This window comes from Sminthopsis crassicaudata, chromosome 3 (assembly GCF_048593235.1).
Source record: "Sminthopsis crassicaudata isolate SCR6 chromosome 3, ASM4859323v1, whole genome shotgun sequence".
Classification (NCBI taxonomy): Eukaryota; Metazoa; Chordata; class Mammalia; order Dasyuromorphia; family Dasyuridae; genus Sminthopsis; species Sminthopsis crassicaudata.
Window position 1 is genome coordinate 334937118 of NC_133619.1, and position 24996 is coordinate 334962113.

General features: G+C 32.6%; 1 protein-coding gene across 2 annotated transcripts in view; it reads right to left on the bottom strand.

Annotated features, from left to right (window-relative positions):
• OSBPL11 (oxysterol binding protein like 11) overlaps window positions 1-24996 on the bottom strand; it is a 94641-nt gene that overhangs the window by 46545 nt on the left and 23100 nt on the right. The window contains exons 3-5 of one of the 2 annotated variants that reach the window (XM_074301460.1): window positions 9183-9358; window positions 8258-8337; window positions 7259-7441 (exon numbers count right to left, since the gene is read on the bottom strand). In XM_074301460.1, coding sequence (XP_074157561.1) covers window positions 7259-7441; window positions 8258-8337; window positions 9183-9358 — 439 coding nt within the window. The remainder of the gene's footprint in view (window positions 1-7258; window positions 7442-8257; window positions 8338-9182; window positions 9359-24996) is intronic. The other variant, XM_074301461.1, reaches the window with a different exon arrangement.

The window sequence follows — 24996 nt, forward strand, 5'->3', positions numbered from 1 at the left end:
TTATAATTATAAAATTTTTTGACAGTATATATGCATGAGTAATTTTTTTTTTATAGCATTCTCTCTTGTATTCATTTTTCCAAATTTTCCCCTTCCTCCCTCTACTCCCTCCCCCAGATGACAGGCAATCCCATACATTTTACATGTGTTACAGTATAACCTAGATACAATATATGTGTGTAAATCCAATTTTCTTGTTGCACGTTAAGTATTAGATTCCGAAGGTATAAGTAACCTGGGTAGATATACAGTAGTGCTAACAATTTACATTCACTTCCCAGTATTCCTTCTCTGGGTTCTGTTACTACTCCTGATCGGCAGCAACAGCTCTGAACCAGGTGTTGGATGGCTTTGAGATGCATTTCAGTTATAATTCAATTACTTGGACATGTCTGACTCTTCGTAACCTCATGGGCTATGCACTAAAGGCCCTTTAAGTTCCTGAAATTTGTCCCAAGTTCACATTTGTTGCTCCCATGACACTATCTCTCCATCTTATTCTCCGCTATCCCCTTCTCCTTTTGCCTTCAAACTTTCCCAAAAATCAGGATCTTTTCCATTGAATTTTGTCTTCTCATTATATGGCCCAATGATTTAAGCTTCAGAATTTGATCTACCCTCAAATAGTCTGAATTTCTTTAAATACTGACTGATGTCATTTCCTTGGTGTCCAAGGGATTCTCAAAAGTTTTTTCCAACAATACAACTGGAAAGCATCAATTCTGTGGAATTCAGCTTTCCTTATAGTCCAACTTTCAATCATGATACTACTGGGAAAACCATATAAGAACCTTTGTCAGCAAGGAATTATCTCTGCTTTTTGTTATGCTGGACAGATTTGCCAGTTTTCCTTCTAAGGAGCATATCTTAATTTCATGGCAATCATCACCATCTATAGTAATCTCTGAACTACAGAACTCTGTACTTTGAAAAATATAAAATTTGACATGGTTTCCTTCTTTTCCTTCTATTTACCAAGGAGTGATGGGAACATATTGCCATGATCTTATTGCTTTCTTAATGTTAAAGAAGAGAATATTAAAGATGAATTGAACCTGAATTTTCATCAAGAGGCTTATTAATACTTTCTTACTTTATACCATTAGAGTGGTATCATCTGCATATCTGAGCCTGTTGATGTTTCTCGTGGCAACTTTAATTCCAGTTTATGACTCATCCAGTCTGGCATTTTGCATGATGAACTCTGCATATAAGTTAAATAAATAAAGTAATAAAAAAACCTTATCAACTCCTTTCCGAATCTTAGCCAATCAGCTTGCTCTGTTTCATTTAGATTACTGCTTCTTCTGATACAAAGTGAAATGAGCAGAACTTTCTGCTCATTGTACATGACAACATCAATATCATATGATGATCAATTCTGATGAATTTGACGATTTCCAACAATGAGATGACTGATGCCAGCTCCAATGATCTTGTGATGAAGAGAACCAAATACCCCAAAGAAAGGACTGTGGATTACAACATAACATTCTCACTCTATTTGATGTTGTCACTTGCTTTTTGTTTTCCTACTCATTTTCTTTCCTTTTTGAGCTGATCATTCTAGTGCAACAAGAATTGTATAAATATATTTACACATATTGAATATAACATATTTTAACATGTGTAACATATATTGGATTACTTGCCATCTAGGGGAGGTGTTAGGGAGAAGGGGAAAATCTGAAACACAAGGCTATTCAAAGGTTCAATGTTGAAAAATTATGCATGCATGTTTTGAAACTAAAAAGCTTTTAAAAAAAAAAAAAAAAAAAAAAAAGATTACTGTTTCTCGACCTGAATACAAGTATCTCAGAAGACAAGTAGGATGGTATGCTTTAATATCATATGACAAGTTACAAAACTTCTCTGTGCTTAACTTTTCTAGTAAATCAGTGGATCAGTTCTTTTTTAAGTCTTTCAAAAGTTGTTTTTCTTTATACTTTTGCTGCCTTTTCTCCAAGTCTCTTAATCAGCTCATAGCAAATGAATCTCTGAAATATTTTTCTAATTTCTAAAAATTAATTAATAATTTCTAATTTCTAATGGTACAATTATATTCCCTTGCATTCATATACCACATTCTGTCCTTAAAACTAGATTACCTCCTTAGATTTCTTTGTTTGCTTTTACTTTTTTCTTTTTAATTTCCTCTTCAAGTTCAAGAAGTTGATTTTATTTGTCAGTATTTCTTGAGTGTATTCAAATTATCCAATTTAGGTAAACATATAGTTCATCTGATTATTTCCTTGCCTTCCTCCACCACCTCATTCTTCCTCCTTCCTATACTGTGTGTTCCTTTTACATTCTTCTTGTTTGCAATTCAAAGTACTCACTTTTAACTTGAAAATTCCTTGTCACATTAAAGATTCATTTTCCCCCCACAGGATTATGCTCATTTCTAAAAGATAATTTCTTCTCTGTAGTAAGCCCCTAACATTTGTCTTCTGAGATGTTGCCTTCTAAGCTCTTCTTGCTTCAAGCGAAAACTGCCAGGTCTTACATGAATCTGACTGTGGTTCTTGATACCTGATACCTGGGGTCTTTGCCAAAGTGGCTATGACATTCTTGGGACTTCTCCTTTTAAAATTCTTTCAGGAGATGACTGAAGAGTTCTCATCTTTTTATCCTGTGATTCAAAATATAACACCTAGACTTTTAAAATTGTGTTTTTCAAGGAATCTTAAGTAATCCTTAAATGATCTCTTCTGGACATGTTTTTTATATATTTACATTTAAATAAAATAAGATGGTTGGCTGTCTTACATTTTTTTTTTTTTTTTTTTTTTTTTTTTTTTAGTGTATTGGTTTTGATTGGTATCTTAGTCTCTAATTTTTGTTAGGTCTATCCTAACTTTTTGGGAGTCAAATATTTTATTAGTTTATCTTTTAAATTACACTTTTCTGTAATAGCAAAAATTAAAAACAAAGTGAGTGGCCATGGATTAAAAAATAGCTAATTGTCATATATGAATGTCATGAAATTCTTTTTATGTCTTAAATTAATATAAGAAATTGATCTGGTACTATACAACAATGACAATAATGTAAATGAATACCAGACTAAAACACAGTTAAATCTTAATCTCTATGAACAAAGAGTGAAATATATCCCGCTTTCCTCTTAGTAGAAAGTAGAGAATTATAGGTAAAGAATATTGCATATACTGTAAAATGAGGACATTGTGAATGTTTTGGAAGAAGTCCTAATGAGTAAGGAATCTTATTTGTGAATTTTGGACATATCTTTTGTGTAACTTTTTGTTGAGAACATGAGAACATACTTGCAAATTACCTGATGAAATGCCTGGAAAGCACAAAGAAATTGGAAGCTCATCCTTTATTGTATATTGATTGCAGGCCTGTGTTTACCCCAGAAACCTGGCTAGTTCCTTGAGTAAACAGTTCTCATAAAGGAGTGAACAAATATTCTCCAAGGTGGGCCTCACGATAGAGCATCCTGTACCTTGGAGGCTGCTATATCACAAGAGTCCCATATCAAATGAAAATATTTAGCATTGAGTTTCCTCTTTCCCTTATGTCTTATTTGTTCTTGAGCAGTAATAAAATGTGCCTGTTGAATGCAAATACTGAAACTACATTAATCATATAAACTGTTTTTCTATTATAAAATGGATAGTTTTAGGAGTGGAAAGCAAAGTATACTGGAAAATGACTGTGGTATTAAGAAAGCACCAACAAAATAAATCAAAAAAAGATTTTTCTCAAGCTTAAAAATAGTGTGGTATATTGGTGCTGGGCTCAGAGACAGGAAGAACTTGGTTCAAATCACAAGCTGACATTGAGCCAGTTATGTAATCTTTAAGCAAGTTACATTAATTTCTATGTGCCTCTGTGAAAAATCAGAGAGCCAAGGAAGGAAGAGTAAAGAGATGTTTACCTAAATTGCTATATATGCTGAAGTTTGCATAGGTAGTCTTTTTTCCCCTCTACCCACCAGGGTTGTTTTTTCTTTTTTTTTGCAAATGACTATTTTAATAACTTAAAAATATTTCAGTAACTTACAAGGTACTAAGTTTTTTGTTTTTGTCAGCTCATAAGATTTCATAGACTTAGGTGGAAGGTTCTAAGAGACTCTGGAGTCCAACTCCCTTATTTTACAGATGAAAAAATTGAGGGACAAGAGAAGTTAAGGAACTTGCTGAAGGCCCAGTAATGGCAATGAGTAGGTTTTGCCTCAGTTTGGGTCTTCCTGAGTTCAAGTTCAGCATTATGTCTGCTATTGGGGGTTTTCACCCCTTCAAATTTTTTTTAATTTTATTCTTAATTTAATAAATAAAAGAATTTCAATAACATAGTTGAATAGAAAAAATATGATCATATGTGAAATCAAAAAATCTGTTATGTACAATTTGCTATTTCTTTTAAATATATAAAATTATAATGTAATTTTTTTCTTTTCCTTCCTACCTCGTATCTCACCCTACCCTAGAGATAGCTACCATTAGACACAAGTATGCATATATACATTATACAAAATATATAAATATTGTATTATATGTACAGATATATTGTATTAAATATATATATATATATATATACACACATATATACATATATACACACAAAACCATTCCATACATACTTCTATTTATCAGTTTTTTCTCTGGATAAAGATGGTGTTTTCCTTCATATGAGCTTTGTAGTTAGTTTGAGTATTTATAATAAGTAAAATTTATTTTAAGTCACGCAATGTGTTTTTTAAAACAATCTTGTTCTTAACTATATACTATATTTTCTTGGTTCTGTTTACTTCATTCTTCATTACTTTATACAAGCCTATACATGTTTTTCTAAGATCACTCAAGTTCTTTATTTCTTATGAAATGGTAGTTTTCCATCATAATCACATTCCACAATTTGTTTACCCATTCTCCAAATGATGGACATCATTGCAACATCCATTTCTTTGATACCACGAAGAGAACTACTATAAATATTTTAGAACATATAATCATCTTTGAAAATAGGCCAAGTAATGGTCTTGGTAGGTCAAAGGATATGGGCAGTTTAATACTCTTGGGACATAATTCCAATCTGTTTTCCCATAACATGGATCAGTTCACCATCCAACAAAAATTTATTAATGTTCCAATTTTTCCACATTCCAACAACATTTATTTCCAGTTCAATCATTTTAGCCAATCTGATATAGGTATAATATTTTTTAAAAAATCTTTTCTTTTAAATTAAGGTTTTGGTCAATTTACTATTGGATCAACTACAAAAGGCTTGGTTCTCAGTAATCCAAAGCAATCCCAATAGATTTTGGATGGAAAATGCCATCTATACCCAGAAAAAGATCTAAGGAAACAATATAAATCAGCACATGCTATGTTCACTTCTTTTTTCTGTTTGTTTTTTTATTCTCTTCCATGGTTTTTCCTTTTGCTCTGATTTCTCTCCCACCATGATTCATAAAGCAATGTGTTTTAAAAATTAAAAAGCTTACAATTTAAAAGAAGTTATTTCTATCAAGAAATTCTCTGATTTTGAATCTTAAATCTTTGTATTCTATTTATTGTTAGTCTACTGTTGAATATTATTTACTCTTTCTATTACTATCAAGAAAGAATATCCATAAAGTATAGTTGACTTTTATTGGGGAGGGTTCTGAAACAACTTAAAACCATATATGGTAAATATTATCCTCCATGTAGGAGTTTTCTCTGTGAAAAGATAATATGGATAAAGCACTTTGCAAAATTAAAGCACTAGTTACTACTCTTCTTACTAATAGTATTATCTTAATATTCTTTTGTTTTCTTTTCCTGAACAGATTTTTTTTTATTTGTTTACAAATTCATTGTAAATAAAGAAGTGTAATGACAATAAAAGCTATAAAAATTTTTGGTGACATAAACTGTGCCATAGAACCTAGAATTGAAGATCTCATATTTCAGTACACTTGGTCAGACCATCACAAGAATGTTCCATTCTTCATTTCACTTTTAAGAAAAATCTCTAATAAGCTAGTTAAGTATCCAAAAGCATTATCTTAATATTCTTACTGGGCAAGTAGGTAGCATAGTGGACAGAGTGCTGGACTTGGAATCAGGAAGATTCATTTTCTTGAGTTCAAATCTAGCTTCAAATACCTACTAATTGTGTAACTCTGGATAAATCACTTCACCCTGTTTGCCTGAGTTCCTCATCTATAAAATGAACTGAAGAAGGAAAGGCAAACCACTTTAGCATCTTTGCCAAGAAAACTCCAAAAAGGGGTCAGATATGACCAAAACAACTCCACAACAACACAATTCTTACTATTATGTTTGAATGATGTAGATAACTTCTAACTTTAGGATGAGGTCTGAGGGTTGGGTTAAAGAATTCTGGCAGATAACCTTCTCTCTCCCAATTTAAATGTCACATAAAAGAAAAATTTTAAAAGAAGAGAAAAGAAATAAATCCACACACTAGAATTCCTACAGAAAAACCAAACCAAACAACATGACTATCTGTGCCCTATGTTCTGAGTTCTCACATTCTCCCCTAAACAGAAACTGCACACCTATTTAGTGGAAAGCTTTTCTGGCTACAATGTTTTACCAATCATTGCCCATAAGACTCTGAACTATATCTAACCCTAGAACAGATTGTCAAGAAAAATGTAAGAAGCTGCTATAAAAGAACATATTTCTGGCTATAATGTCCATGGGGCAGGAGAAACCCACATCTTTCCCAGACAGTACTCACAAGATTGGGCCCTTAAATGGGAAAATGGTGGCAGCAGAAGTTAATGCTTATCAGTTCTATGTGGATAAAGTGAGCTGAAAAAGTAGGTGGCTTATCCATGAGCAAATGGATTATCTTTCACTGAAATGTACATACTCCAAAATTCCTTTTGGTGCCACTAATTTCCTATAATTCCTGGAACCACACTTGATAATTCCAACAAATATACCTGTTATCCTTTTTTTCCCTGTGTTTTCAATGGATGAATTTCCTTGACAAAAAAACTAAGGCTTAGACCCTGTATATGTAATAATCTGATCTTTTCCTGGTACTTCTTACTGAGCTTAAGAAAGAATAAGCTGGCCAATCAGGCAACTGAAGTGAGGAACCCCAAATTGAAGACATAGTCCAAAGTTCTCAAAATGCTAATTCAGATAAAGTTGATTTGGAGCACCCTAGAAACCTCTTTAAGTAAACTGTTAAAAAGACCTTTCTATTACAAGTGCCAAGGGCAAATATTCTTTGGCATACTTTAACTTAACTAGTTCATACTGACCTCTCTGACTTCCACAAGATGGTCAGGTTGCAACTGAGTTCTTTTGCCCATGGATTGCAGTTTGGAATGTCCAACATTAAAAAGAGAAATGGCATTCTGACTTGGTCTCCTCTGTGACCCAGGAGAGTTACTACTACCTTGAGATGCAAGTGAGAAGCTCCGAGACTTCAGAGGAGGATTATTCTGTTAGATAAGCAAAGTAAAATATTTAAAAAAAAAAACAAAATAGGTCCTCAAACTCACTATACCATTTATTCTAACTATGAAAAAAAATATGATTCTGTGGATAGAACAACTTAAGGAACACAAAGCAGAAGTTCTATTCTGGTTCATATATAGGATATATTCCTCCATCCCCACCCCAAATCAGGCAAAATGAACCCAAATCTGGACTGTAATTGATGCTACTTTTCAGGACATTTTTTCTTTTTTTCCTTTTTTTCAAAGAGAACTAATTTTAGAGGTATGAGCTATAGTTGGGAATCACTTATATTCAAACCAATACAGTAAATGCAACTACAACATCTTAGATAGTTTGCAACTAAACAAAAACAGAAAATGAAGGTATCATAGACATAGGTATCAGGATCATAGACTCACTGTTCAATCTACTAAATCATTATTTTATTAGTTTAGCTCAAGCAAGGAAATATAAAATTCAAATAATCAATATCATGTCTTCAACTAGCATAACTGAAGACAATAATTCAAGAAAATAAAATTTAAATGAACATTTTTCAAATGTTTATGTTCATAGAATACTCCAAATTTTCTGATCATTCTGATCCTTCTAGAAGAGGAAGAAAACTACAATTTCTAAACTAAAATTTAGGTGTATTTATGTTTCAATATATTTCCTTTTTCATTCTTCTCAGAATGTTACCTTTCAAATGTATATAAATATTAGTAAGTGAATCACATTTCAAGTATCCTGAGACTCTTCAAAAACATATTCTTTCACTATTTTTATCAACAAAAATTGCAGTCCAATTCACATACCTTTCCAATAGCTTCTGTATGGTGTTGTGTACATATCTGAAGTCTGCTAACCCAATGCTGTCGTTCTTTAGCATCTGTGGCTAATAAAGACAACCTAGAAGTTATTTACCTTTAAATCTCTCTGAAATTTAATCATCACTTGAATATAACATTGAAGGGGAGTTTAAATGACTAACACCAAACCAAAAATTTACGCTCAAATTCCAAAAACAATCATCCCTGACATGGGAGCTAAATATTGTTGTGCATACAGAAAATAATTTTCAACATAAAGAGATTATACAGAGTGGTTGAGCCACCTAAAGAGAAAACAAGACTTTTGCATTATAAACAAAATAGCTCAAAGTATTTGGTGATACTTTTAGATTTCAAACTATATATTCAATCAGGACAATCTAGTTATTGTGTTAGATAAGCATTTCATGTGTATCTAACAAAAACACAAACTATTCTCAAACAAAAGTTATTAAATACACGATGTCTTATTTTTAAAAAACCATGTGAATTCTAATATGCCGATTAGTCATAGTGTAGAAGAATGAAGGCCAGCAGCTCAGACCAAGTGAAGAGATCAAATATTTCCTTGGGACAAAAATTTTTAAAAACTGAAAAGATTTTCTATTTCTTAATAAACAAGATATTAAGTAAAGATTATCATTACAAAAGCTTTTGAGGGAAAAAGTCATCCCTAATACTTAGTTCAATGACCATTTGGGAGAAAAAGGCTCATTCTTAAGATTTATAAAAGCACCATTCAGTATTTGATATTCTCACAACTAGCTTAATAATTCATTAATTTCTGTTCTCCAAAGATAAAGGGAAACAAACAAAAAGGGCAACAAATCAATATAAAAAAATAGGAGTGGCCTCAAGTGAAAAAGAAAAAACACCACATTAATTTTCACTTTAAGCACTCATATCCTACCTCTGAGTTTATATTGCTCCCCGCTGGCAGCATTTACAGTGAAGGTATGAGAGTCCTCATCACTGGGGGATATTACAGCTCCAGCAAGATGCAAAGTACCTCTGGGCTTCTGATTTCTAGATTGTTCATTCACAAAGTACTCCAATAGTCCAGCTTCATTATTTAAAACGAAAAACCTATAATAATGAGGAATCTGGGTTTTTAAACATTCAAAACTTCATTAAACCTCTTATCTATATAGTTAAAGAAAAGTACAATCCACTAACAGTAAGAAGAATTTGGGAAAAAACAACTTCAAATTTCCCAATAGAAAAGGACACTAAATTGACAGAGGCCTCTGCATCCAGAAAAAAAATTAAGACTGAATGTCAATAAACACATGCTACGTTCATTTTCTTGGATTCTTGAGCTATAGGAGAAAAAAAAGCCAAAGAGAAAATGGGGTAAAGTAAGAAGTTAACTAGGTCATAATACAAAAGATAGGAAATTATATGAATAATAATTCTTCTAAAATTCTTCTGACTTAAGTCATCAAAGTATAAAATGATGTTTTTCAAAAAAAAATTAGAAAATAATTTAAAAATGTGAAAGTATTTTCAAATCATTAAAAGATAAATGCAAATCAAAATAACTGAGGTTTTGTTCAAACTCAGCAAATGGGAAAAAATGACTGAGAAAAAAAGTCTGAGAAATAGTCAATGTTAGAAAGATGAGCACATTAATTCACAATAATTGCCTAAGGATAAATAGCTAATGATTGAATGAGACAAAATCTGAACTTGGATCTTCCTAATTCCAAGTTCACACTGTCCACTGTGTCAACGAGGGTGCCTTTAAAAAAGTTCTCATATCAACTATGATAGACTTAGCTCCTCTCATCAATACAAGAATCCAAGACAATCTCAATAAGAATTGTGATAGAAAATGCGATCCACATCCAGAGAAAGAACTAAATAGACTGAATGCAGATTGAAGCATATTTATTTTCATTTTCTTTTTTTCTTTCTTGTGGCTTTTCCCTTGTGTTCTGATTTTTATTCCACAACATGACTAATGTTGTGTTATTTATAATAACTGTACTTTCTATATGCATAACCTCTATCAGATTGCTTGCTATCTTGGGGAAGGGAGAAAGAAAAATTTGAAACTCGAAATCTTACCAAAAATAAATGTCAAAAACTATCTTCACATGTAACTAGAAAAAAAATTAAACAATTTTAAGTTTTTAAAAAGCACTTGTAAATATCAGTATATCAGATATTTTTGTAGTAGCAAAGAATCAGAGAATAGGTGGTCATACTAAATGCTTACAGATTGAGTTATTGGCCAACTGGGAACAGAACCAGGAAAACTAGACCCAAAGGAACATATACATATGTGCATAGATAAAATAGGTTACAACATAAAAAGAGTAAGAAAATAAAACTGAATGCTATATAATTATAATCGTCTCAAAAAAAAGTTGAAAAAATTCATCTCACTCCCTTCAATACAGATATGAGATTGCATTTATTGTCAGATATCGTCAATGTGTTAGTTCGTTTTGCCAAGTTAACTTTTTTCTCCCAATTTCTTTTAAAATCTTTGTCACTTCTCCAATTGATAAATGGTCAAAGGATATAAACAGACAATTTTCAGATGATGAAATTGAAACTATATCCACTCATATGAGTGTTCCAAATCACTACTGATCAGAGAAATGCAAATTAAGACAACTCTGAGATACCACTACACACCTGTCAGATTGGCTAAGATGACAGGAAAAGATAATGATGAATGTTGGAGGGGATGTGGGAAAACTGGGACACTGATGCATTGTTGGTGGAGTTGTGAAAGAGTCCAGCCATTCCAGAGAGCAATTTGGAACTATGCCCAAAAAGTTACCAAACTGTGCATACCCTTTGATCCAGCAGTGCTACTAACTGGGCTTATATCCCAAAGAAATACTAAAGAAGGGAAAGGGACCTGTGTGTGCCAAAATGTTTGTGGCAGCCCTTTTCGTAGTGGCTAGAAACTGGAAAATGAATGGATACCCACCAATTGGAGAATGGCTAGGTAAATTATGGTATATGAACATTATGGAATATTATCGCTCTGAAAGAAATGACCAGCAGGATGAATACAGAGAGGCTTGGAGAGACTTACATGAACTGATGCTGAGTGAAATGAGCAGAACCAGGAGATCACTATACACTTCAACAATGATATTGTATGAAGATATATTCTAATTGAAGTGGATAACTTCAATATAGAGAAGATCCAATTCAGTTCCAGTTGATCAATGATGGACAGAAGCAGCTACACCCAGAGAAGGAACACTGGGAAATGAGTGTAAACTGTTTGCGCTATTGTCTTTCTACCCAGGTTACTTTTACCTTCGGAATTCAATTCTTATCATGCAACAAGAAATTTGGTTTTACACACATATATTGTATCTAGGATATACTGTAACACATGTAAAATGTATGGGATTACCTGTCATCGGGGGGAGGGAGTGGAGGGAGGGAGGGGATAATTTGGAAAAGTGAATACAAGGGATAATGGTGTAAAAAAAAAAAAATTACCCATGCATATGTACTGTCAAAAAAATTATAATTATAAAATTAATAAAAATAAAATAAAATAAAATCTTTGTCACAAGGAATGTCTCTCTGGGGAGAGGGAGGAAGATATATTTGGAAATGAATGCTACATAGCATAAATATCAGATATGCTCAAAAATTTTAAAATTATTATATATTTTTATTACTCAATAGTTGAATAAATTACAGTAAAAGACAAATGTCTTTTAGGACCAGTAATTCAAAAAGACACATTTTAATCCTCACTTAAAATTCACAAATCCCTTATCCCACCAATAGTGAAAGATACAATAAAGTAAAAAACAAGATTTGCTGATTCTGGTACTGCAGAAAAAGAGACTGATGATCAAGAAATATATTTAGACCAAGGAGGGACTTGGTCCCAGAGAATAATCTTTACAGTACCAGCAATATCATAAAGAAAATCAATTCTGAAAGACTTACTAACTCTGATCAACACAGATCCATCACAATACCAAAGGATTTATGATAGAATATATTATTCACTTCAAGATAGAGAAATTATAGACTTAAAAGTGTAAACTGAAGCTTATATATTTTTCGCTCTTGGAGTAGTAGGCATACAAATGGCTAATGTAGAAATTTGTTTTCTTAACTATACATTATTTATAATACATATTGTTTTTCTTGATTTCTCAAGAAAGAGAGAAAGGAAGGGAAAGAATTTAGAACGGAAAAATAATTTTTTAAAGTCTTGGTGCTTAAAAACAACAACAACAACAACAACAACAACCCAAATCCTCAAAACACATAATGTTCTTTGAAAACCTAAAGCATTTATAAAAATGTTAGCTGTATTATTTTCTGTGAAATTAGTATAAAGTTAGCACCACAAAATAAAAGTGGAAGCATAAGATATGACTTTTATCCAACAACATAATTCACCATGTAGTCTGGAAACAAAGGTACATATGGGTTTTGTTTGCTTTTTTATAATAGCTTTTTTATTTTTCAAAATGCATGCAAAAATAATTTTCAATATTCACTCTTGTAAAACCTTGTGTTCCATATTTTCTCCCTCCTTCTTCCCTTCTCCCTTCCCTTGACAGCAAGTAATCCAATATATGTTAAACAGATACATAATTAAATAATTGAATGAGATGGTATCATATCAAATAAGCATTACGTATTGATAACAATAAAGTGATAAATTGTACTAATTATTGGTATCGCAGTATAGGTACTTAGTTCCTCAAAAAATATTAAAGGAAGAAATCAAGTAGCCTTTCTGTTGGTATTTAATCTCAATATGTCCTAAATCAACCTCACTATATTCTCTTAAAACTTAGTCTCCTTCCTAAGTATAAGTATCCTCCCAAACTTTTGTCTGACCAATTAATAATACTTCAAGAATCAGTTTACCTGCTGCCTCTTCCATGGGATTCTTAGTTTCTCTCAATAAGATGGAATCTTTCCCTTCTCTGAACTTTCACATAATTTATTAAAATTTCACCTTTTTTTATGTAGGCCTTCTCTCCTCCAACTGACTTACATTCCAAAGAGGCAAAAAACTATATCCATACATTATATCCCCCATGTATTTAAGAGGAGCGCTTACACATATTAGGGATAAATAAAAATATCAGCTGAAAAAATATAGCATTTATAGATGTAACTTAAAGTTTTAAACAAAAATCCTGTACTTGACCTATTTGGGAACAGCTAAAAAATTGTTAAACAGCCTAAGTGTAATTCTATCACAACAAATCTTTGCCTGGAAAAATGCAACATAGGGGGTGACCTTTATTTGAAACTTTAAAAAATCTATTTTGTCTGCAGTAGGGCTAAAAATATGAGGACACATAATCCATATAGGAAGGAAAGCTTAAGTTAAAATGAGATATTCTATTCACTCCTACTTTTGGTAAGAGGGAAATGACAGAGGGTTCTTATTCTGTCTCATTCTCTCCTCTACTATGACCTAATTAATCAAAAAAACTGAGTAGTTTTAAAAGCTAGATGATAAATAAATGGTTTTTTTAATTATAATTTTCAGATGTTATGGAGTGATGCCAACTCTCACCTTCAAAGAACTAATATAATAAAATTAGGAAATTTATTCATGGCTAAAGTCTTTCATAGAAAAATAGAAAATTAATATCTAGGAAATTTTTCAGAAAGTAAATATCTAATCCTTAAATTGTTTTTTTAATATAATAGCAAGACCTTTTTGACACTCAAGAAAAAGCAAAAGATGAAGTTTCCCAAACAATATTAAAAAGAAATACAAATATAAATAGCCATATAAAACATTCATATGAACAAACATTCTAAATATAATCAAAGAAATATAAATTATAGTAACTCTGAAGTTTCACTTCCCACTCACTGGGTTGACAAAGATGATAAAAATTAAAATGTTGAGGGAACTATGGGAAGACAAACACACTAATGTACTGCTTTTGAAGCTGTGAATTGGTCCATTCTTCTGGACAAATTCTTCTGGAGAATGATTTGGTATAATACTAGAAATGTCAATATATTGTTTTCCTTGATGCCCTAGGAATTTATCTGAAAGTCAAAGGAAAACGCAATGACTTCCATGAACTGATGCTGAGTGAAGTGATAAGAATCAGGAAAACAAGAACCAGGAAACCAAAAAATATGTAAAGATCAAGTATGATAAGCTTAGATCTTTTCAGCAAGAATAATGCAAGACAATTTCTTTTTTTTATTTATTATTTATTTATTTTTTTATTTTTATAATATTATCCCTTGTATTCATTTTTCCAAATTATCCCCTCCCTCCATCCACTCCCTCCCCCCGATGATAGGTAATCCCATACATTTTATATGTGTTACAATATAACCTAGATACAATATATGTGTGTAAATACCATTTTCTTGTTAATGCAAGACAATTTCAAAAGACTTGAGGCATTTTCTGTCCACATCCAGAGAAAGAACTATGGAATCTGAATGTAAGTTAAACCATACTATTTTCCATTTTTAAAATCTTTTCACCTCATGACTAATATGGAAATATATTTAACAAGACTGTATGTTTATAGGCAATTATCAAATAACTTGCTGTCTTGGAGAAGAAAAAAAAGGAAAGGGAGAATTCAAAATCTTAAAAAAATGAATATTGAAATCTATTAAAAGTGTACATAACTTTTAGTATTATTATCATCTTAAATTATATTAACATAGCAATATAATGGACATGAGCACCAAGTATTCCTCTACTTATTGTCCTTTATTTCTTAAGGAACCCTTAAGTCTTTTGTGGGCTTTGGGAAGTTTATGCCCATATATCTTATGTATTTTTTAGTTATATGGAATGGAATTTACTTTTCTATTATTGCTTTTTATTACATAAAATAACTGTGAATTTTTGATAATTTATTATGTAGCCTAGAACTTTGCTGAAGCAAAATTGACTTTTTTGGCAATACTTTGTTGGAAAAAAAGAATGATATGCAAAGAAAGATATGATATGCATGCTAATACATTATTGGTAGAGCTGCAAAATGGTACAACCCTTTTGGAAGGCAATTAGAAATTATGCAAATGAAGTGAGTAAAATGTCCATATCCTTTGATTCAGAAACTTCATTATTAGATTTATACTCTAAGAAAATCATCAATAGAAAGTCCCTCATATGCTCCAAAATATTTATAACAGCACTTCTAAGAGCTAAGAATTAGAAATAAATATTCTCCAGTTCTTTTTTGGCCATAAATTCCCCCTTCTCCAATAATCTCCCAAAATAGCCAGTGTTTCCAATAAAGCCCTCATTTCTAAAATATATAAAGAAACTAGTCAAATTTTTAAGAATACAAGTCAATCCCCAATTGACAGTCAAAGCATATGAACAGAATTTTCAGATAAAGAAATTAAAGCCATTTATAATTATATATTCTAAATAGGAATGGGATTTGTTTAATGAACAAAATAGAAAAATAAGGTGATTAAGTTTGAGAGTGTGTAAAATAATGTATATAAGCTATGTATGTATAATTTATAATCAGTTCTTTTCAGTTGTGTCTAACTCTTCATGATTCCATTTGGGGCTTTCTTGACAAACATACTAGAGTAATTTACCATTTCCTCCTTCAGTTCATTTTGCAAATGAGGAAATTGAGGCAAACAGTGTTAAATGACTTGCCCAGTGTCACACAGACATAGTATCTAAACCAAAAGTTGAAGTCAGGAAGATCAGTCTTTCTGACTTCAGGCCCAACCCTCTATCCAGTTTTACTGAGTTGTCCCTAAAATAATAAATTGGAAAAAGGGAAGAGTAGGTTTACAAACATACACACTCTAAGAAAAAAACAAGAAGAGAAAGCATGTGTGTAAGCACAAAGAAGAATAGCAAATGCCATTTCTCTTTGACTTTCTATCGCATTCCTTACAGAGCTGGCTCAAAATCTTGTGCCTTTTATTTCTCAGTAGATGATTTCACATCCCTCTTTACTGAAAGATAGGAAATTGAGGTAATGATTTCTCTATCTTTTCAGTTTATATCTTCATTCATCTTATCCTACTTTTCTCTTCTCTCAAAGAAAAAGGTATTCTTCCTGAAGGCCCAATGTACTCAAAATTCTCTAGGATTTTGCCTCATTAATTATCTTTTTCTCTTGTATGTTGTTTGCCTTTTACTCATTTCTTTTGCTCTACTTGCAAATGACCTCAGGCAAGCCAAAAGTAAGAGGAATTACTTGCTTGCTATAGCTTTTTCATGAAACTAGCATGGGTATGTAGTCTGGGGGAAGACTGCACGACTAAATCAGAAGACTAGGATTCAAATGTCACTTCAACCTGGTTGTTCTGTAGCAATCTGAGCCAATCACTTAACTCTGAGCCTTGGTTTCTCCAAGTATAAAATGAGGGGGCTATGCTCAATGATCTTTAAGGTCTCATCTAGCCCTAGATCTAAGAGTTAATGATCTCATAAGACAGGAAGAGTAAAAAAAATATATATATAAATATATATATATATATACACACACACACACACACACACACATATATATATATATATATATATACACACACACACACACACACATATATATATATATATATATACACACATATATTAGCAGTTAAATTAGTCAACAAGATTACTAAATTACATGTATCTTCTATCCAAACTTCTGGCCTGACAGTTTGAGTTTCTGAAAGGCCTAACTAGTATAAAAAAGGAGCTAAAGTTCACAGCTTATGACTAAGCCTTAAAATCTAATCTTCTCCCTTAGAGATGGGAACTTTTACCATTTCTACCTTGTGTCAAGGTGATTTCAAACCTCCACCCTCAAATCTGTTAGCTCTATTCCATTCCCTTCTCCTTCTGGAAACTCTAAGCCCACCTAGATATCCTGAAGAAAAACAGAGGAAAGTGAAATAAAAGAAATCAGTAATGAAATAGTTCCTGAACTACAAAACTCAAGGAGCTAACGAGAACTGAGAGTACTGGTACAAGAAGGAGACAGTCTCCAAAAACCAAAGTTTAAATATTTAATATATAAGAATTTTTGGCATAGGAGGATAGGTATTATGGGATCAAGATAGAAATTCCTCTAATTTTGTCCACCTGCATTTTAGATTTCCTTCACAAGCTAATTGTACACTATTTCAAAATCCGATTCTTTTTGTACAGCAAGACAACTGTTTGGTCATGTATATATATTGTATTTAATTTATACTCTAACATATTTAACATGTATTGATTGGTCAACCTGCCATCTGGGGTAGGGGGGGGAAGAGGGGAAAAATCAGAACAAAAGTTTTGGCAATTGTCAATTTGTAAAATTACCTATGCATATATCTGGTAAATAAAAGCTATTAAAATATAAAAAAAAAAAAAAAAAAAAAAGATACAGGAGAAAAAGTTTCTTATCTTTCTTTTAATCAGAAGCACTCTGGCCTAGGCTATTTTTTGAACCATAAACAATGCTGAAGAAAAAGCAGAAACTCCCTAGTACTTGATACATACTGGCCAGGCGTGAAAGAAACTGATTTCTTAGCATAAGCAAAGATCACCACCTGCTGGAGAACAGCAGCAGAAAAGTTACCAAAGGGCCTAAATTACAAAGGACTACAAGTCAAGTTGCAGTGTTGTCATTACTAAAACCAAAGAAGGTTGACTTAAGAAAAGTAGTAAAGAAACAGTTGGGGCTTAACCACCACCTGCTGGCAGATAAAGGTAGCTACAGGAGACAGAAAACTCCTTCCCATTCCTTCCCCCTCCTTCCCCTTCCCATTGCAGCTATACTAGAAAACATGGGAATTAAATGACATTCATCTTACTTATAGAATCAGATGTTAGTCCTTTCTGTGTCCATTAAGTTGTAAATAAGACTTTTATGTTTTGAGCCTTATGAGAGTGAATGTAAAAGAAATTAGTGACAATTCTTGGGGAACACTACTGTTTGATGTGAAGGGAACTATGAATCGAAAAGTGAGGTCCTGTTACAGGTTACATGAAACCTGTAACAGGATAGAGCATCCAACTCAAGAGTTACATTTGTTATTTAGATTTTTTATTTATTTTTCTAAAAAAAAAAAAAGTTTGTGCTAATTTTATTTTAAAATTTTAAATAATTTAAATGGAAATTAAGAAACAAAAACATTAAATCCAGGGATATTCCATATGTAAAAGAGATGCCTCCTTTCCAATTTGACATAACACAATGAACTGAGCACTGGGTCTGGAATCAGAAAGACCTGAGTTCAAATCAGACAGTTATTGTTTGACCTTGGGAAAGTTAACTTTATCAATTTGCCTCAGTTTCCTCATCTGTAAAATGTAATTAATAATATCTACCTCCCAGTTGTCTGTGAAGATCAAATGAAATTATAATAATCATGAGGTACTGTATAATGCATGGCACATAATAAGTGCTATAATGTTAGCTATTGCTGCTGTTATTGTTGCTTAAAACAGTCCACTTAAAAAAATACTGACAACTCCTGAACTAAAACCATTGTCTTGAGTCTTATGAAAGTTAATACTTGTTAAAGGGAGATACTGGCAATCCTTGAGGGATAACACTATTCAAGCCAAGTGAAAACTGAGTCAGAAAAGTGCCCAGAAAAACTTGACCAGGGTCCCACAGCTAGGAAGTGTTAAGTGTGTGGGGCCATATTTGAATTCAGGTCCTCCTGACTTCAGGGCTGGTGCTCTATCCACTGCACCATCTAGTTGCCTCAGTTCAATAAACTGTTAACTAAAATACAGCTGTATGCCCAATTCTAAAATGAATAAGATTTTACATCTATCTTTTGCAAACCTGAAAGCACAAAATAGATGTTAACTTGTTCTTTTCTCTTGAGATACAGTTCAGTTCCTGGACAAGTCACTAGTCTATTATTTCTTAATATTTCATGTTTTACAGATTAGTAGACAAAATAATTGCTTTACTTTACATGAATAAAAATATTAGGATTTGTATGTGCCAAAATGTTTGTGGCAGCCCTTTTTATAGTGGCTAGAAACTGGAAAATGAATGGATGCCCATCAATTGGAGAATGGTTGGGTAAATTATGGTATATGAATACTATGGAATATTATTGTTCTGTAAGAAATGACCAGCAAGATGAATACAGAGAGGCTTGGAGAGACTTACATGAACTGATGCTGAGTGAAATGAGCAGAACCAGGAGATCATTATACATTTCAACAATGATACTGTATGAGGATGTATTCTGATGGAAATGGATATATATCTTCAACAAAGAGAAGATATAATTCAGTTCCAATTGATGGACAGACTCAGCTACACCCAGAGAAGGAACACTGGGAAATGAGTGTAAACTGTTTGCACTTTTTGTTTTTCTTCCCAAGTTATTTTTTACCTTCGGAATCCAATTCTTACGTGCAACAAGAAATTCGGGTCTACACACATATATTGTATCTAGGATATACTATAACACATTTAACATGTATGAGACTGCCTGCCATCTAGGGGAGGGGGTAAAGGGAAGGAGGGATAATTCGGAATAGATGCAAGGAATAGTGTTGTAAAAAAAAAAAAAAAAAAAAAAAAAAAAAAAAAAAAAAAAGTACCTATGCATATATACTGTCAATAAAGTTATAATTATAAAATTAATTTTAAAAAAATTAGGATTAAGTTCATCCTGAGTACCCTCAGTATAATTCTAATAGCAGAAAAGACAACTGGACTCAAACCTATTTTTTACACTCAAACCTATTCTCACATGACTTTGATTTCCTCTCCTATGTCCTTATGAAGTGTTTTGTTCCACCTAACTTTTAAGTATTTGGTATGTCAATATCTACTTAAAGTGGTAAGTTTTTATGGATGAAAGTCCAAGGCAAATGTGGGCAACAGTTTGGTTTATAATAATGATCTGGTTCCAGTAGTTTACTGATTCAGAACTTCTCCAAGATGTTCTTAAGTGTACTTCAGTATGAAAATTTTTCAGCTGTCACTTAATGAAAGATAGTGACTGACATAATATCTAATTCCATCCACCAGTCATGTCTTGCTAGATACTAGATTTTTATATTTTATATATTTATATATGCAGGTTATATCTAATTTCTACTATTTCCTTGTATAATCTATGTTTATTATTAAGTGTGGGCTCCTTAGGGATCAACCTTCAATATTTTCAATTGGCAAAGACATATTCCTAAATTGCCATCATAACCCCACTAATTGTATCCTGTTTCCACAACCAAACATGTGTAAACAAGCCATCTGTCCAATGTCTTTTCTGTTTTCTCACACAGGTCTATCACATGGATCACTTCTAACATTCTAGGTGCTTCCTCACTTTTTTCTGATTTTGCAAGCATACTGAAACACTCAAGCTATCTGTCATCCCTTACCAGATGACCAGTTCATTTTCTCTTCCTATCATAAAATTTACATGATGACATCTTTTACTCTTCTGGGTCTTCCTCATGATTATTTGCTGAGACTTGCTCACATTTATCTTGTAACTCTCTACTGCCCTCTGCACTTTCAATTCTTTGGAGAATAATGTGTTATATGTATAGCAGATATCACAATACTAGTAAAATATTACTCAAGACTTCAATGGCAATACATTGTCTCTTATTTTCACACATCATATGCTCATTTCTTTGGCCACTGGGGGATCAGAAATGTTGGTCCTTTGGAAATTACTGTAGTTTTTTATTCCCAATAACATAGGCAGAAGAAATTTTGGGTGGTCCAGAGCAGTGTGAGAAACTTCTGGTGCTAGCCGCCCTCGTCATGATTTAAAGAAATTGAACTAGCAATTCATCTCTAATCTCCAGTGTTAAAAGAATTCCTTGAGCAGTTATGTGACTTGTCTAGGATTGTATACTTAGAATATGTCAAAGGCAGAATTTGAACCAAGACATTCCTGACTTTAAGATCATCTTTCTATGTTGTGCACAGTACCTCTCCCTGGAAGATGTGTCTTTCTTTGAGAGAGAAATGTGGGGTTATTGAAGTACAGTACGATCATCCTCATACAATCCAGGCCAAATTTCTCCCCATTTAACTGAGCCCAACTCATAGTTTATCAGCAATGTCTGGCCAACATATATATACTTACAGAATAACTCAATGGACTGCTCACTGAATTATAAGTTGTAATCTTAAAGAAAGGATTCACTTCTTTTTCCCAAAAATTTGGGGGAGAGATAGTGAAACTCATTTATGAGTACCTGTAAAGTTCCAGAATTTGATGTTATCAGGACAATTATTCATAAGGTCAAGAATACTAAGAAGATCAATGGGAAAAAAAAAGGTGAAAATAGATGGCCTAGCAGTACCATATCTCAAACTGTTACAAAAGTGGTAATTATCAAAGCAATCTGATACTGGCTAAGAAACAGAATGGTATATCACTGGAATAGATAAGGTACACAACACAATAATAAATAAGCATAGTAAAGTAGTTTGATAAAGCAAAAGTTGCAACCTTTTGGAACAAGAAGTCACTATTTGACAATTGTTAGGAACTAGAAAGCAATTTGGCAGAAACTAGATAAAGACCAACATCACTCCTTCTATCAAGATAAGGTCAAGATGGCTACGTGATTCAGCCATAAAGGGATGATATAATAAGCAAATCTGGAGAGGGTAGAATAGTTTACTTGTTAGATCTATGAATAAGGAAAAATTTTAGGAAACGAGAGCATTCTAGGGTATAAAATCTAAAACTTGATTAAATTTAAAAGGTTTTGCACAAATAAATCCATGCAACCAAAATGAGAAGGAAAGCAGAAAATTGGGGGGGAAATGTTTACAGGAAATTTCTCTGATAAACAGCTCATTGTTCAAATATACAGAAAACAAAGTCAAATTTATAAAAATACAAGTCATTCCCCAACTGATAGGCAAAGGATATGAACTGGCAGTTTTCAGAATAAATCAAAGCTATTTAGTCATTTAGAATGTAAATTGTTTTAAGTCAGTATTTATATGACTAGCAGGATGATGTCTGTGGAGAGACTTATATGAACTAATGCTAAGTGAAATGAGAAGAACCAGGAGATAGCAACATGGCAACAAGAAGATTATATGATGATCAATTCTGACAGGAGTGGCTCTCTTCAACAATGAGATGATTCAAACAAGTTCCAATTGTTCAATGATGATGAGAGCCATCTACACCCAGAGGACAATGGGAACTGAATGTGGTTTACAACATAGCATTCTCAGGCTTTTTGTTTTTGTTTGCTGACATTTTATTTTGCTTCTCTTTTCCTTTTTTGTTTTTTTTTTAAACAGATTTGATCAGATTTTTCTTGTGCAACACGACAATTGTATAATTATGTATGCATATATTGGATTTAATGTATATCTCTACCATGTTTAACATATATTGGACTACTTGCCATCTAGGGGAGGGCCTGGGGGAAGGAGAGGAAAATTGGAACACAAGATTTTTCAAGGGCTAATGTTGAACTGTCCACGCATGTTTTGAAAAACAAAAAGCTTTAGTAAAAAAAAAAAAAAAAAAAAAAAAAAGTTAATGTTTATAGATGGACAAAAACTAATTCTTAGCAGGTTCTGCATCCTTTTTTGATGCAGAACATCAAAGCAGAAGCAAAAAGAAATGCAAAAATGTAAGGACATTTTTTATTTTCTTTTGTTTCTTGGGTTTTGAAGGCCAAAAAAATAAAGTTTATTGATGAAAAACTCTTCTATACTTGAATAGGTTAGTCCTTAAACTCCAAATAAAGCCTATCAGTGGTACTGTAGTTGAAGTTGGTACAGAATGACAAAACTCAACAGCTTACATTTCAAGAAGTCAGTTCACTGTAGTAACAGCAATAAACATTTAAATAACACTTAACGTGTGTCACAGTGTACCACTATGAGGCAATGAATAAGATTTTTTATGGAGTGAAAAAAGATAATTTAGGAAAACTGTGAGACTTTATCATCTATTTTTAGTCTAAAATTTAAGACCCTTTTGAAAAATCTAGGGACAACTAGATGGTGCAGTGCCCTGAAGTCAGGAGAACCTGAGTTGAAATCTGGCCTCAGACATTTAACACGACTCAGCTGTGTGACCCTGGCCAAATCACTTAACCTCAATTGCCTCAGTTAAAAAAAAAAAAAAAAAAAAAAAAAAGAAAGAGAAGAGAAGAGAAGAGAAGAGAAGAGAAGAGAAGAGAAGAGAAGAGAAGAGAAGAGAAGAGAAGAGAAGAGAAGAGAAGAGAAGAGAAGAGAAGAGAAGAGAAGAGAAGAGAAGAGAAGAGAAGAGAAGAGAAGAGAAGAGAAGAGAAGAGAAGAGAAGGGAGGGGAAAATCTAACCTTTTGGGAAGGAAATTGTAGTTAGAAGTAGTAATAGCAGTTACCTGGAAGCATTCTGAAATTCCACTTAATCCAGATTCAGCTTCCTGATAAACTGAAGTAGTATCTTAAATATAATATACATATATCACACAACTCACCAATTTGCATGCATTCCCAAATACCTGGACAGCCCATCTGTTGTCTTTTGGTCTTTATATTTTTTTTAATGGATCTATTTGATGATATCTAATTTTAAGGGCCTTGGAAGTAGGATTGAGTTCATCAAAGCTTTATGCATTTAAAAATATCTAGATTTAGGAAACTACTTAATGGTCATTTCTCTAGCTTAAATAAGAAGGATATGAACAAAATAACACAACATTGCACTCTCACAATACTGAACAGAAACTCACACAATAAGTCTGTTATTTTAATTACTTTTATAACCTAGGAACTGATTAATTACTTCTATCAATAACTGAGGATTTTTTTGCTCTTTTAAGAGATGTTTTAGATTAAACAGAAAACAATCATTTCTGTTGTATCCATAGGGGGCTAAAACATGTTGAGAATTAGAGTAATCATGGATATTGGAGTTTGAGGGGAAAGTAGTCAATGTTGAATGCAAATAATAAATCAAATACTTAGAGTGGTTGGTTTAAGTTTAATAAGACATCAATCCAAAGGACTGAAATTGAAGTAGGGAGGAGGGAGGGAAAGAAGGAGGAGGAAAAAGATGCAAGAGTAAAAACAATACAGCTCAGGTCTCTTGCACAATACTCCAAGAAAAATTGTGAAAGAGTACCATACCAGATTAAGTGATAAGAAAGAAATCCAAGAACAAACTAGTGCATCTTTTCCCAGCTCAATAAGGCAGAAGGAAATAGCCAGAAGTCTGACAATACTGGAGAGGGGGTTGCAGCAGGAGACTAGTTTTATATCCTTGACAGGGAACTTCTATAGATCTGGAATGGGTCTATAGCTATGTTACTTTGAACCTTTCAAAAAAGCAACAGAAGCTGTGGAGTCAACAGCTTTATGCTGGAGCTCCAACCAAGATCAAGCCTGCTGCTGTGTCATCTGCAAAGTTTAGACCAAGCTGCAATTATACTACACCATAGTCTTAGGACACAGGGAATAGCTTTCTATATTGAGCTACCCTTGAAGTGCTTAAGAATTGTGGACTACAGATATACATCAAATAGATCACTTAATTTCTTGCAAAACTGTGCACTGCATGGCCCTGACATAGTCTCAATTCCAGAAATAAGTTGGAAAAATGAGTAAATAAACAGACAAAAGTGATTACCACAGCCATCTAAACATAAAGTTGCAAACAAAAACTCAGCCTAGTAATATGGTCAATTAGAATTCTTGGAGGAAATGAGAGGAGTTTTTAAATGATATAAATAAAATGAGAGCTTTAGAGCTTGTGTCAGAAAAATACAGCCTGAAGTTCAAATCTGGCCTTCCCCTCACCAATTTTTTGTTAAG